Raw genomic sequence first — 13836 nt, forward strand, 5'->3', positions numbered from 1 at the left:
ACTATAAATTGTTAGTAGGTATATGTGTCATACGTTTTTCGGATACTGCTTTCTACGTAGGTTCGCTCTACATGTCTAAAACACGTAAGCGTTCCTTTTCCAAATCTTGGTCATTACACTTACATCCGGCTTGCACTCATAGGTATATCGTGGTTGTATCATCCACGGACTTTTAAAATATAATAATCCTAAAGAAGTGTTATTTAAGAAAATACATTGTGTTAAATAAAAAAAAAAAAAATTTATTACCTCTTGTATCTCTCTTGCCCCCTTGAATAGAACCAGTGTCGCACAAATGTGATTTAGGTAAATGGAAAGCATCATCAAATTGAAATGAAATATGCTGCATTGTGTCCGAGGTGGCCTTCCTATTAGTTGGGTTGGAATATAATATGTTGTGTCTTCCACAGGGGTAACGGGGGGTAATCTCCAAATCTGTAAAATCACCTCTGTGGTACTTTAATGAACCTGTTGACACACCAGAATCATTGGAGCTAGAAGAATCTCTGTTTTTAATGGTTTTACTTGGCACGCTACATGATCTACGAATTTTGACAGATTCCCTTATTTTGGTGAGCAGAGAGTTTTCAGGTTTCAAACCTTTATCTATTACATTCTGTACACATGTCTTGGTGTCTTGTGGAATCTTAATACAGCTCACGCAGTTATCATTGACACACTCGTTCCTCAAGTTCTTTCTCAATGGATTGAGGTCCACTGATAAGTTTTTATGACTGTTGCTTTTGGAAATATCTAAAAACTCCTCAGCTTTTTGAAGAAAATCAGCGGAACTTGATTTCCTCTTGGATAAATTTTTACCTTCGTCAATTATTTTCTGACTGTGAGCAATTTCGCCACCGATTTTTACATCAACAGGTAGCATTAGTAAATAACCTCCGTGCTTTTCAACTGTTGCCTCGGGGGTAATTTTATCACACGGATCTAATGCAATTTCTTTTTCTGTCGTACTTTCTAATTCGTCAATTTCATCCTGACTAAATCCAGCATTTCTTAATATTTCGGCGGAGCTTTCAAATTTCTCTAAAGTCATTGTTAAATCGGAGAGTTTTTTATTACTCTCTTCTTTTAGCTGTTTGGTTTTGTTATCAACTGGGTCAATATTGACATAGTTTGAATGGCAATCTAGCGTAGATGGATTTGTGGATGAATTAGAAATATCACAGTTATCTTTAGCATTGCTAGTGGTATCATCCTTAATTGTTTCATTTAAAAGAACTGTTTTTTTAGAACCCGCTTCAGAATTTGTAGAAGCTATTTTACAATTACAGTTATTTTTAAGTAAACATTTTTTTATATTCTTTGGTTTGTCATAATTAGATTCAGCATCTGAAACTGCCACCATTTTGGGATATTCCTAAAATAAACAAAACAAAAAATTAAACATACTAATTTCAGTTGTTGGTACATGGGTAAGTAAGTAATGCGTAATATTATTCAAGTTCAATGAATTGAAACTACTTATTGCAGCAGACAACACTTGGTAGATAAATTTCTTCTTTTCGAGAAAGGCAATGATCCTGAGACAAAAATATATTTTTTATAAATACTTTCAGTTTCACAAAACCTACAATATAAGATGATTAAGGGTTGATACCCATGATTTAAGGGTTTGTCTATGTACCTTGTTAAAAACTTTTAAAAATAAACATAAAGTTTCACTTTCAATTAACTTAGACTACATTAAATAAACTTACATGGATAAGTGGCATTGGCGGTTTAGGCACATCATAATTCTCATAAGGGCCAGAAAATGTTTTTTGAGAATGGCGGCACGGGCATATGCTCTTTGGCCGTACATTTGGAGGGAATCCACACATACTGACTGATTTCAAGTTCAAGACTGATCCGTCATTGGCACACGCTCCCCTGGGGATGGAGTAATCCGAAGTGCCTCCGCTAGACTGGGAGTAAAGCGACGCCCGGTCAGACTCGGTGTTCCAGCTGCTGAATGAATTATTCCCCATAGGTGAAGTGGGGGAACTGAGGTGGCTCATGCAGCTGACACACTTCCCGGCGTACATGTGTCTGTTGACTGCTCGCTGCTCTCTGTCCGAAGAGTTGACTTCGGAGACGGACGCAGAATCGTTAAAGCTCACGGTGCTGGCCGTGTCGGTTTGCTGGTCACTGCTGTACATATTCCAGCCGGGAGCGAAACTCACATTTGCTATGTTTTTGGAAGATTCACTGATCTCGGAGAATCGCCTGTTTATTAGACTTTGTGTATCTTCACTTGCTGTTAAAGAGAAAGAAGAATTAGAAAGATAATGAACCAAAATAGGAAGTAAGTAATTTACTTATTCAACATAAATAATAATGTATTTATGAGATAAGGTGATTGTTCAGGACAAGTCTAGTATGATACAGTTTGGCAGCAGGTAGGTACCTTTATTTGGTGCAGGAGCGGCGGCATCTAGTGCAGCGACCAGTGCGTGCGGACGATCAGTTCTTATCAGCCAAGCACCCCCCAGTTTCCCACTGCGAGATCCGGCCTCGAAGCATACCCCTCCATCAACCACACCATATCGCCTACAATAAAAAAAAAAAAAATATATGAATTTCTCTCGTAAACTCAATGTTTATATGTCACTTCTGACTTCACATTCAGGGGGTTCCAATATTCCAAGTAACAAGCTATCCATTAGTGTTTTTTTTTTAAATTTTGTTTGTCTTCGTGGTTGCAAACAAAGACGAGGATAAAATGCAAGAAAAATATTCATTAGGTAGGTCCCTCCTAGCAATTATTTCCTAAATCTCCCTTTCAATGGCCGCTTTTCTCTGAATAAACCATTGAATAGAGGATATTTTATTTAGTCATTGGAATAAACCCATCATGCGAACTGATTTGACCTTGCCACTTCCTCCGAAAAACAATGGCAAGTGTACTAAACTTACGAATTTGTTTGTTTTTTGATTCATAAAAAAATTCTAGGGCAATTAGTATCATTTATTAATCTATGACATTTGAAAAAACGCTATTATTTTAAATAAAATAAATAACTTTGTGATAAATACAACTAATGCAAGGGATGCGCAACTTGATAAACCAAAAGAAAAAAATCGAGAAAGAAAAAAAAATTAAATATTAAAAAAAACGTTATTTCCAATGGCAATGTCAATAATCTAGAATCAATTTATTCATTTCAAAAAATCTTAAATTTTATAACATTTCCATAATTTTAGTAAACAAAAAATATTCCCACGAAAATTATTTCGAAGCCAGTAGAAATAAGTTTGTGGAGAATTATTTGGGATCAGAGGTTCTTTTTTTACATTGGCTCCACACAGGAGGCGCTGAGGAAAATGAATCCGTCAGGGCCTATGTCATTTTTGGGGTTGCTGTGTAAAGGGCCTTTCAGGGAAAGGAAGGCGAGGAAGTTCTAGGAAGGAAAAAGGTACGAGGGGAGGTTAGGAAACTGGGGGTCAATGTGTCCAGGAGTGACGGACGTATGAATCCATCCCTCCCACTGCGGTGCAAAGCAATGGGTCGAGATAGTCTGGCTGGAGAAGTCAAAGGTCTCTCCCGATCCGGCCCGCCACACATTAGGGGTAAGACCTAGACAAACCTCACCCCATGAACCCGGGCACCCCTGCTAAATCACCAAACGTAGCAAACCACTTGGGGTGAACTATGGCTACTAAAAGTAGCTTTTGTAAAATGGACATCTCACTAAAACCTACTTAAGGGTATGCTAAAAAGAACTCATAATCGGCTCTTTCATAGATATACCCTTTTGTTCCTTTTAAGCTGACACGAAATTTAAACATGTTATTAAATAAAACATGTCACTTCGTAATTTTTTAAAAATAAACTATTTTATTACCACGTCAAGGCTTATCTTTCTTGCAACACAGATATCAAGTAGTTGAAAAAAAGTGTTTACGACTAAAATTGAACGTTCGCCAGTGGCTATTGATAACAGGTACGATGTTTCTAGATTAGAAAATGTGGATTATATGTACAAACATATATTATATCACGTCAAACAAAATCCTTTCACTGAATAAATACCACGAAATAACATCTCTGCATCACTCAATAAATACTCCAAAAATTGTCGTTTGTAAAGGATACTTTATCAAAATAAAAATATAACTATTTTCAGACTAAGTATGCTCGAGTGTTCGTGGATAAGAATTTATCTGAGATTGATTAGACCGCCGATCCAGGGGCGGTCAATGTGGAAGGCCAAAATGTATAACCGAATCCTGTATTCGTCACACACATTGCATGACATGTGCCGACGGCACCTTTGAATTTGTGAACAAGATACATTTGTAAAGCCCTCTAAACCCTCCGGATTTATCGATAAATATAGATAGGCAGATAAAGGTCTATCAAATATAGTTGATTTCATCACCTTATGCTACGTATACATACGCGAGCCGAACTGCCAAGCTGAACCTCAACGTACGGGAAAGGAACGAAGCAACCGCAAATTGCGAAAAACGCCACTTGCGGTTGCTTTGTTCCTTTTCCGTAATTCGTGGCCGGTGTGCGTTTCGGTTCGCAAATGTATACGTACCATTACACAGATGCACAACTTACATACAGTGTGTTTCGTTTAGACTTAACAATTAATCACTATTTCACAATCCATCTAAGCCAAAGCATGTTGAAGTCGGTTATACATAATGTTTTTTGATATGCCGGATATTGTTTTATTTCATTGATAATAAAATAGTGAAGGTTATTAAAATAGATTACCTGAATGTGATAATCTTCAGGACTGAATTCAAATGCATAACAAACGATTGGAAGGTAGAGCTCTCAGAATATTCTAACACAGTGAACACATAAACTTGCTGTCCCTTTTCCTCTAGTCACAATAAATAAGTGTAAACGAGATAAAGGACATCGGCATAAGACAATGGCATAACTATGCAGGGAAATGAATATATATTTATAAATCATTAGGTTAATTGAAAACATATCTACATTGATAGATATGTGCATCAGCCATTGTCTATATCTTATATTTATTAGCAGTATAAGTGGTTCAATAAATGAATAAGATGAAAAGCAAAATAAACAATTTTTAGCATAAAAACTGACACAAATAAATAAATTAATTAATAACAATGCAAACGAAATATTTATTTTACTCGCGACATCTGCACCACCCAATATTAAGCTTCCTAGCAATATTATTTTACAATCATCGTAAACACTTGCTGTCCCTCTTCCGCTAGTGACAATAAGTAGGAGTAGACAAGACAAAGGGCACAAATACATTCAATGCTAAGCTTTTTTATTACAGTCAACTCTCACGGCTTTACCTATCTATGTACATAATTTGTTACCGAGTGTATTTTACATAAAATGTAATAATATTGTATCGTTGTTTACATTCGCTGTGGCAAATGACAGGCAACATTTTCTTGGATTTTTGATCTTATAACCTTCTGAGAAACATAAATAAAATACAGCGCTAGTGATAATATTTTTAAGGCCCCAATTCCTTGGTGCTCGAATTCATAAACCCACCAAATTGATTCAATAACGGATCCAACGTTCTTGTGTTCGGCACTTGCTTTATGCTTTATCTGCACTTCCACCCATACAACTATACGTACAAGAAGTGGCAGCTCAGACTAATGACGTAACCTTCCACGGACGTCACCGCGAGCACACAACACGAGGCAGATTCGATATGGCCAAAGCAAACATGGCGAAATTAATAAATAGAACATATTATATCGGGCAAAATAAAAGCAGGAGGCAGTTGGCTACCGCATGACATGTTTAGTGTTAACTCCGTTTATCGCATGTCCCTCATGGGGGTGAGAGATACCAATAAATTGGATTGCACCTATGAAGGCCCTGAAGGGAATACCTACTTTTGGTGCCCTGCAGTTTTGTTGTTTTGTCAGTTTTTGCCACTGATCCCTATGTGATTGATTAAGAAAAGAAGGCGAGAACTTTTGAATAATTATCCTGACTGTTCCCATTGTATCATCCTTATCTTCTATCATTTTTCTTAACTATTATTTTATAACCATTTCATTTTCCCTAACTATAATCTATACATAAACCTATGTATAGGTTTATTTAAAGTAGATAGTACTTACATTTATCCCTTTAAACTTTTACTTAGAAACTTTTTAGCTTCCTCTGATATTATGTCTACTTTCTGTAAGATGTAGGTTATAATTTTATTTGGGTTTACACTCAGCTGGGCTTTTACATGGATTATAATAAAAGAATATACCTAGTGAGCTATCGAAAACTGTAAACAAAGTTTTTAAAGCATGAAATAACGTTAAACTGATAAAACTAAATATAAAACAATATTAGTAAAATGTGTAACAGTAACATAAAATAAAATTTACACTAAAATAATACTCCATTTAAGATAAAGCTCTTAAAGTACCTACATTACCTAACCTACTATAATTTGTAGGATTCAACAAAGTGCTGAATAAATATATCAATAGTACCATTTGTTGCCCAGATTATCTATTCTATTGGTTAGTTAGTGTGTCTGATAGTTGATTGTGTATGTATTGCAGAAGAATGTTACATTTTGTCTTGTGTTCCCAGTCGGTAAATGGAATTTAATAGTGACGACGATGGCAGGGCTGTCAATTAAGTTGATAATTAATTAACGTATGTCTCTGATGAATGTACGACGCAAACAGAGGTGTAAATGGTCGGTAGGTACATATGTTTTTTTTTTTTTTAAGAAAGATGTACAACATTCCTGGGTTACAAATAACCTGACAATATTTTTAAATCTCCTACTACCACCACAGTAATTGGAAAATGTTGCTTATGTTGTGGTGGAGGACTTAGCCAGCCGAGGAATTGAACACACGACGCCTGGGTGGAACCCAAACGCGATGTCAACTCTTTCCATTTTGACCGTCTTATTTAAATATAATGTATCTTCTCGGAGTTTATAAATTATTGTACGTTTCATCGAAAAAAACACAGACATTTTTCCTATTACCTATATTTGGTGAAGAGAGCTATGCATGTAACATGAAATTCGGGTATCATTCTGACCAACTGGAGGCAAACCACGTGACCTTTTTTTCGGCACCAGGAGGGTTCGAAAATGTATAGAATAAACTACGACATCAGTTGTATATTGACCACCGAAAAATGCACATTGAAATAACCATTCCCTGCGCAGAAAAGTGAAGTTCGCTAAAGTAAAGCAAAGGTTTGCAGCGCAGTCCAATATAATACTTGGATGACTTGTATAGCGCCATTTTGTGCAAAAACACCTCAAGGGCGCTGTAAAATATGGGACATTTCTGCGCAGGATCTGGATGACAAACCGCCTGGCGTAGCGACGCTAAAATTAAATGAGGTGGGTAAATTATAACACATTTGAAGCCAAAAGTGTCTAATTAAATCGTGTTTACGCATTGCGTTTCGTGTTCAACAGCTGTTATAAGCCAGTATGTCAAAAAGCGTCTTCGCTCTTTCGCACACACTAAATAATAATAGTTAAAAATGAGACGAATGGTGCCGTGCCATTTCATTGTGATTGTAAAAGTGCGCCAATATAGGTACACACGTGCATTATTCAACGGAATTCGAATAAAATATTTGCCAGATGGGTTTTCAAACTTTGACAAAGGATAAAACAGTGGTGACATGTGGTGAAAATATGAATAATAATTTTTTTATAAAAAAAAACGTTACCGGACAGCAAAGTGCACATAAGATTTTTTACTCCAAATATGCTAAGGAATAGCTGGTTAAAGTTTGTCGGGTACGTGCCGATACACCCTGTATAATGACGAAATGCGAAAATGTTAGCTTTTATGAACACGTGTTCCGACATCGTGACAATATATTGGTATTTTACTAAAAGTTTATCAGGAAACCTATCAATTCATTCGTAGGACCAGTAATTCTATCTTATTTTCGAAGACCAAATGGTGATATTACAATGCGAGTTGCACGGATGCTGTCAGATTCGGTAGAAAGAGGGACAGTCACGACGCCTTCCACGCTCCTCGCAACTAGGTTCGTTCCCCTTTCCCTGATTGGCTAGTTTATTAATTTAAATGTCAAATTTTAATATGTGTGTATTCAATAAAACAAAAGAAAAAAATGATATTGACCTCAGATCTGCAATATCAAAGACGGCGAGCACCTTGGGTGGCATTCCCGATACGATGCAGAAGCGCGCGGGACGCACGTGCACAGCCACCGGGCCCGCCTTGAGGCCGCTGGCCGAGGGGGGGCCAACCAGCAGGGCGGGCCAGCGCGAGTAGGCGCCGGCTGCCAGTGCGCGCGCCACCCTGGCCCTCCACGCCAGCAGAGTGTCGGGCGCGCCCAGGGCTAGCACGGCGCCGCCCCCGCCCCGGCACAGCAGGGCCAGCGTGTGGGACTCCTTGTCCAGGGTGAAGCCGGACTCGCAGCCCAGGTAGTGGCGCAAGGAGAGCGAGCCCTTGGGCAGCCCGCCCTTGGCATGATCTTTGGCATCGCGATACAGCTGAAGGTGGATGCAATCTGAAAATAAAATAAAAACTTATTATTGTACACACTATTTTATTGTACTCACGCAAAATTGTATGAACGCAACTGTTAGGAAGCTTTGTAGTTGCACGCACAGATGGCAGTGCGTAGAGCTTGCGGGGAAGTCCGCAAGATGGAGCCAGTGGCCAGTTGTCGCCATGGACAGCGCGAAGGCTCTCAGACAACCTCACTGGCCCAGATTCCAATTAGCAAACTTTTAGTTAGGTCGACTAACGAGTCACCAATATAATACGCGGATTATTAATACATCGCTGATTAATAATAAAGAACCTATTATTTATAAAACTCCTTCCAAGACGAGTTGGAGACTGTTTGTGCGAACACAACAGTTAAGGTGTTGAGGTTGGTTGAAGCAAATAAGATGTTGAGGTTGGTTGGCAAGAGGAGAGGGAAGTGTTGTGTTCGCCTAAAAGCCCTATCAATAATCATATAGGTACTATTGAATTTTAGGCTATTAAGGTGTGAGATGTGAAGAGGTTTACTTCCCTGTGCTGTTTGGGGAATGTTATGAGATATAGGGCCAGTTGTTTCACAGAATTTGAACAATTCATAAAATTTAAAAGTTAATATTCAAGTTATGTGAAAGTTTTATTCAAGTACTGTTATTAATCCATCATTGGCCATTAGTTTCATGTGAATAATAGCAGAACTTTCACAGAATTTTAACATTAACTTCAAATTTTGATGACTTGTTCTGTGAAATAACTGGCCCTAAAATAAGTGTGAATGTTGAAGAGGTGCCGGATGAGCGGAAGATGAAGATTGGGAAGATCGATTTACAAAACATAGTTAAAGCAAGTCATCTTATGCAACGTTTCGATTCTGAATTGCGGTGTATTTCACCAGATTCAAACTGAGGAGGTGTACATAATATATAATGTGAAACATTAGACATAATTAACAGAAAAATGTTTGCCCATAATTTGGTTGCAACCCCGCAACATTCGGATCCATAATTCCATAGTCGATGATCTAATCGCTGTGCCACAAAGGTCGGAAATATCATATATACCTACCATACGAAATAAACTAACATTCGAATTTTTAGTTGAATGTTATGTAGTTGATAATTTTGTACCGACACTTTATTATTTATAAATAACGATAACATGAAAGATCAGATCACGTCATATTAACAGTAATTTAAAAGTATTCATGATACCGAATGTAATCAACTTTACCATGCTTGCAATGCTGCAAAATTCCTCGTTTAATAAAGTATCTTGAATATTAAATAAATTGAATCATTATAAGGAGAGTGGAATTTTTTATTGTGATTTATTGCGACAATGGACGCGTCGCATAATATTGAATAATGACATAATACATTATGAAGGTTTAGGTTCTGTATTATAACATAATACGTATGCATTAGCACCATGAATTGCACCATTTGGCGAACCGATTCCCAATAGTTTCACATTGAATTCGAACCGTTAAATATAGTTTCGGCCCCTTCCCCCGATTCGATTCCATTATTTCCTTTTTATCGTATTCGTTTTATTTTATCACCACGCGGGAGGTATCTTGAAACCTTTCGGAACCAAAAAGGGAAATTACTTTGAAATTGAATGCAAATTTCGATTATGTTTACTAACTAAATTCTTTTTTAAACCCGAGTGTTACGTTTGCAGTGGCGGCTCTTCTTAGAAGGTCATTTGGGCAATGACCTCCCAAAAATATGCTGCAATAGTGGTAATATAAAAGGATTTAACAAACTACCCGATTATTAATTTAGTTTTTATTCGTGCAGATTCGTACGTTTTTTCGATTCGTTCCTGTGCCATCTTCTAGCGTCCAAATGAGAAGCTATTGCATGTTCTAACGTGGGTCACTTTAAATTTCAAATCAAATTTCAGTGCCGGCAACCCGGGCGTTTATTTATTATTATTTATGTACATACATGATTTTTCTCCTTACCCTCCTCACTAGACAAAGTCTGTTCTGAGGCTGGTAACTAACAATTTCTAATTACATAAAAACAAATAAGTGGTAAAAAAAGAAAAAAAAGAAATATATATATTATAGTAAAAATAATAATAATAAAATAAGAGGAGAATCAGAAATTAAAAACAGAGTAGAAAAAAGGAAATGTATATAATTTTAGATATTAAGAATATTACTTATCTCTCTTCTTTCTTTGACATACCCAATTCAAATTATTAGATGCGACGTAGGTCTTTGTTTGGGCTACAAATTTATTGAATATATGTGGTGCCAAGTAAGATTCATGTTTTTTTGCAAAATTTGATTTGATATATGGTACTTGTAATTGATTGTGTGTGTTTGCCCTTGTGTTTTGCGAGTGAGTTATGAAGTGTGGTGATATTTTTATGCAGTTTTTGTAGATGATCTTCTTTATGAACAGTTTATTTATGTCTAATAGGTTATTGTTGATCATTAGCTGTTCTGTCGGATGTTGATAAGGCTTTCTAAACATAATTGTGATTATTGCTTTATGATTAATTTTAAGTGATTTGAGATGAGTCTCTGCTGCTGCTCCCCATACTGAAATACCATACATAAGAATACTTTGACAGAGTGCAAAATATATATTTTTTAGCTGAGGTAGTGACATAATGTTTCGAATTGTTTTGAAGATGTAAGAGAGTTTCCGTATTTTTTTTGTAATTAGGTTGATTTGGAGATCCCATTTTAAGTTATTGTCAACAGTTAAACCGAGATATTTAATATTTTGCGCATAATCAATTTTGTCACAAACACAGCGTGAGTTAGTTAATGAGGTAACTGTGCAGGGGTGAAGATGAAGTTGTGGGTGACTATCTGGCTGACCAGCTAATGTTTTACTGAAAGTTAAGTATTTAGTTTTAGAAATATTTAGTGTCAGTAGATTATTTATTAGCCATCTATTTACTTCAGTCATCCCTGTTTCCGTGTGTTTGAAGACGTTTTCCCATGATTGGGCTTTGAATAAAATTACAGTGTCATCTGCATAACTGATTACTTTGTACTCTATGTTCCCTAGGCTTATCTCAGTTAGACTGTTAATGTAGATGAGAAACAGTATGGGACCCAAGACGCTGCCTTGGGGTACTCCATACCTGTTGCCTACTTTGTCACTTTCTTGATTATTTATTTTTACAATTTGCTGTCTATTTTCAATGTAGCTAATGAACCATTTTAGTGGTGGACCTGTTATGCCAATGTTTTTGAGTTTTTGTTGGAGTAATTTGTGTGAGATGGTGTCGAAAGCTTTTGCTAGGTCTAAGAACACTCCTAACACCTTTGAACCGCCATCTAGGTTTTTCACTATGTAGGTGGTTAGTTCCGATAAGGCGTCTTCTGTTCCCATTTTCGCTCTAAACCCGAATTGACGGGTGGAGATCAGTTTATGTTTATCAAGGTATGTATGGTTGGTCCCAAACTAATCTCCTTTCTTTCTCTTTGCCACGAGACAAAGGAGGTTAATACTGAAGTATACTTAGTATTATGCAAAAATTATTTTAAAGGTGTTTTCGGACATGACCGCGGTGAGATAGAGATATAACGACCTAGGATTATTAAGGTATTATTTATGTGAAAAAATGTCAGTCGAAGGTTTTTTTTTATGTGATAAACGATAGCCATCTTGAACTTGAATATTAATTTGCATGGAATAATTTAAATTGTTAAATTCTGTGGATATCGTATTGAAAGAAATCGCGAAAAATCATTGAATCGTGACAAATGTATTCAAATAAAGTGACAATTAGTTTATGTTAAAAGAGAGAAAAATAAAGAGGTTAATAACGATATTTTAAAACGAAAAGTTATAATTTTTGTCAGTGGTTTTGTGGGCGCAATAAAACGAACGCATACGTACTTTTGCTTTCATTGTTTACTTTTTAAATCTACTTATAAACAATGGACTGAGGTTGGAATTAGTGATTTAAAAACTTTTAGGAGGAAAAGATCTTTTAAAAGAAAAAAAAAACATTAATTAGTTATTTGTGTAAATAATTAGATAAATAATCTAAAATTAAACAATATTTTACTACCGGCTTCAGAATATGTGAGTACCGGTAAATTAATTAGATACATAGGCGTTTTTATAATATTCAATACGCATTAGCAACATGTATTAACATTTCATATTCTTTTTTTAAGTCCTAGAGCCGCCTCTGTACGTTTGTATGTTTATATACGTGTATATGTTTTGTGTATTTGTACTTGTGCACTGTGCGCCATCTATAAGTTATTAATTGTACTTTTGTACACTCATCCCTCATCGTCACCCAGACTGATTGTGGCAAAGGAAAACGTTAGTCTGGCTTCTGACTGATAATTGGCCGTAATTATTGTCAATGTGACAAAATAATTTTCTTTACTTAGCTACAGCTAAGGCTATAGAAAATTTTATGGTAATAAAATAATGTTTGGCTGCCATTTTAATGATAGCGCAATCAAAGCGGCCCGTAAAAAAAATTGTGCTAAAGTTGAATAAGTTTTATTTGTTTTCCTGGCGATATAAAAAAACTGATAAAAATAATAAAGCATGAGAAAACAAAAGTCTTCACGGAACTACTGAACAAATAGTCACCATCGAGTACCAATGAAGGTCGATAAAATCTCGAGCAAGAAACATGGCGAGGAAAATCGTTGATAATAGGTTTTACAGCCACTAAAATTGGAGACGACTAGTTTTGCAGCCGCAGAGAGGCGACCTTATTTATGTACGAATTAACTTCTTACAACTTTTTGGCGTTACAAAAGTAAAATATCACGCATGAGAGATCTAATCGGAAATGACAATAATACGCAAACGCTGTAAAACAACCGAAAACACAAATGGATATTTTGAATAAATCTTATTTTTTGTTGGCAAGGGGACCGTGAATTTCGGCTGTTTCGGAATATCATTTATAATATGTTGTGTTTTATGCCAAACTTTAGGAATGTATTACAATATAAGATGTTGTTCGCCGTGATAATGCATATAATTTAGATAGTCATAAGAATTTCTTTGCCAAGCCGGTAGTACCTACCTACCTATTGGAAAAAAGGTAGGTAGCGCAAGTCCGTCATTATTAGAACAGCACACACAACAGTCAAATCTTTGCTGCGTTGTTAATTTGAGTATTATAAAAATTCAGGGTAATGAAACAGTAAAGTAAACAGCAAGGGAATAATTGAGTAACGCAACAAAAGTTTGTTAGTGGATCTCATTTCTTATTTGCTAAATTGAGTTGAGAAGAGAAATAAAATAAGGAAGATGTCCGTGGAATATTAATGTGGTGTGTCTTCTTATTTCTTATAGCGGCGTCGAAACAACGCTCAATCAATAAGAACATTTCGCCTTCAATAAGAACGAAAAAACT

The 13836-nt window shown here is 36.2% G+C and overlaps 1 protein-coding gene across 1 annotated transcript in view; it reads right to left on the bottom strand.

Moving 5' to 3' along the window:
- LOC149426516 (uncharacterized) overlaps positions 1–13836 on the bottom strand; it is an 89515-nt gene that overhangs the window by 3235 nt on the left and 72444 nt on the right. The window contains exons 4-7 of the mRNA XM_089631469.1: positions 8101–8491; positions 2405–2547; positions 1716–2254; positions 250–1375 (exon numbers count right to left, since the gene is read on the bottom strand). Coding sequence (XP_089487595.1) covers positions 250–1375; positions 1716–2254; positions 2405–2547; positions 8101–8491 — 2199 coding nt within the window. The remainder of the gene's footprint in view (positions 1–249; positions 1376–1715; positions 2255–2404; positions 2548–8100; positions 8492–13836) is intronic.

The sequence above is a fragment of the Hesperophylax consimilis genome, chromosome 1 (genome assembly GCF_061612785.1).
Source record: "Hesperophylax consimilis isolate HC1 chromosome 1, BYU_Hcon_1.0, whole genome shotgun sequence".
In the NCBI taxonomy this organism is placed as follows: domain Eukaryota; kingdom Metazoa; phylum Arthropoda; class Insecta; order Trichoptera; family Limnephilidae; genus Hesperophylax; species Hesperophylax consimilis.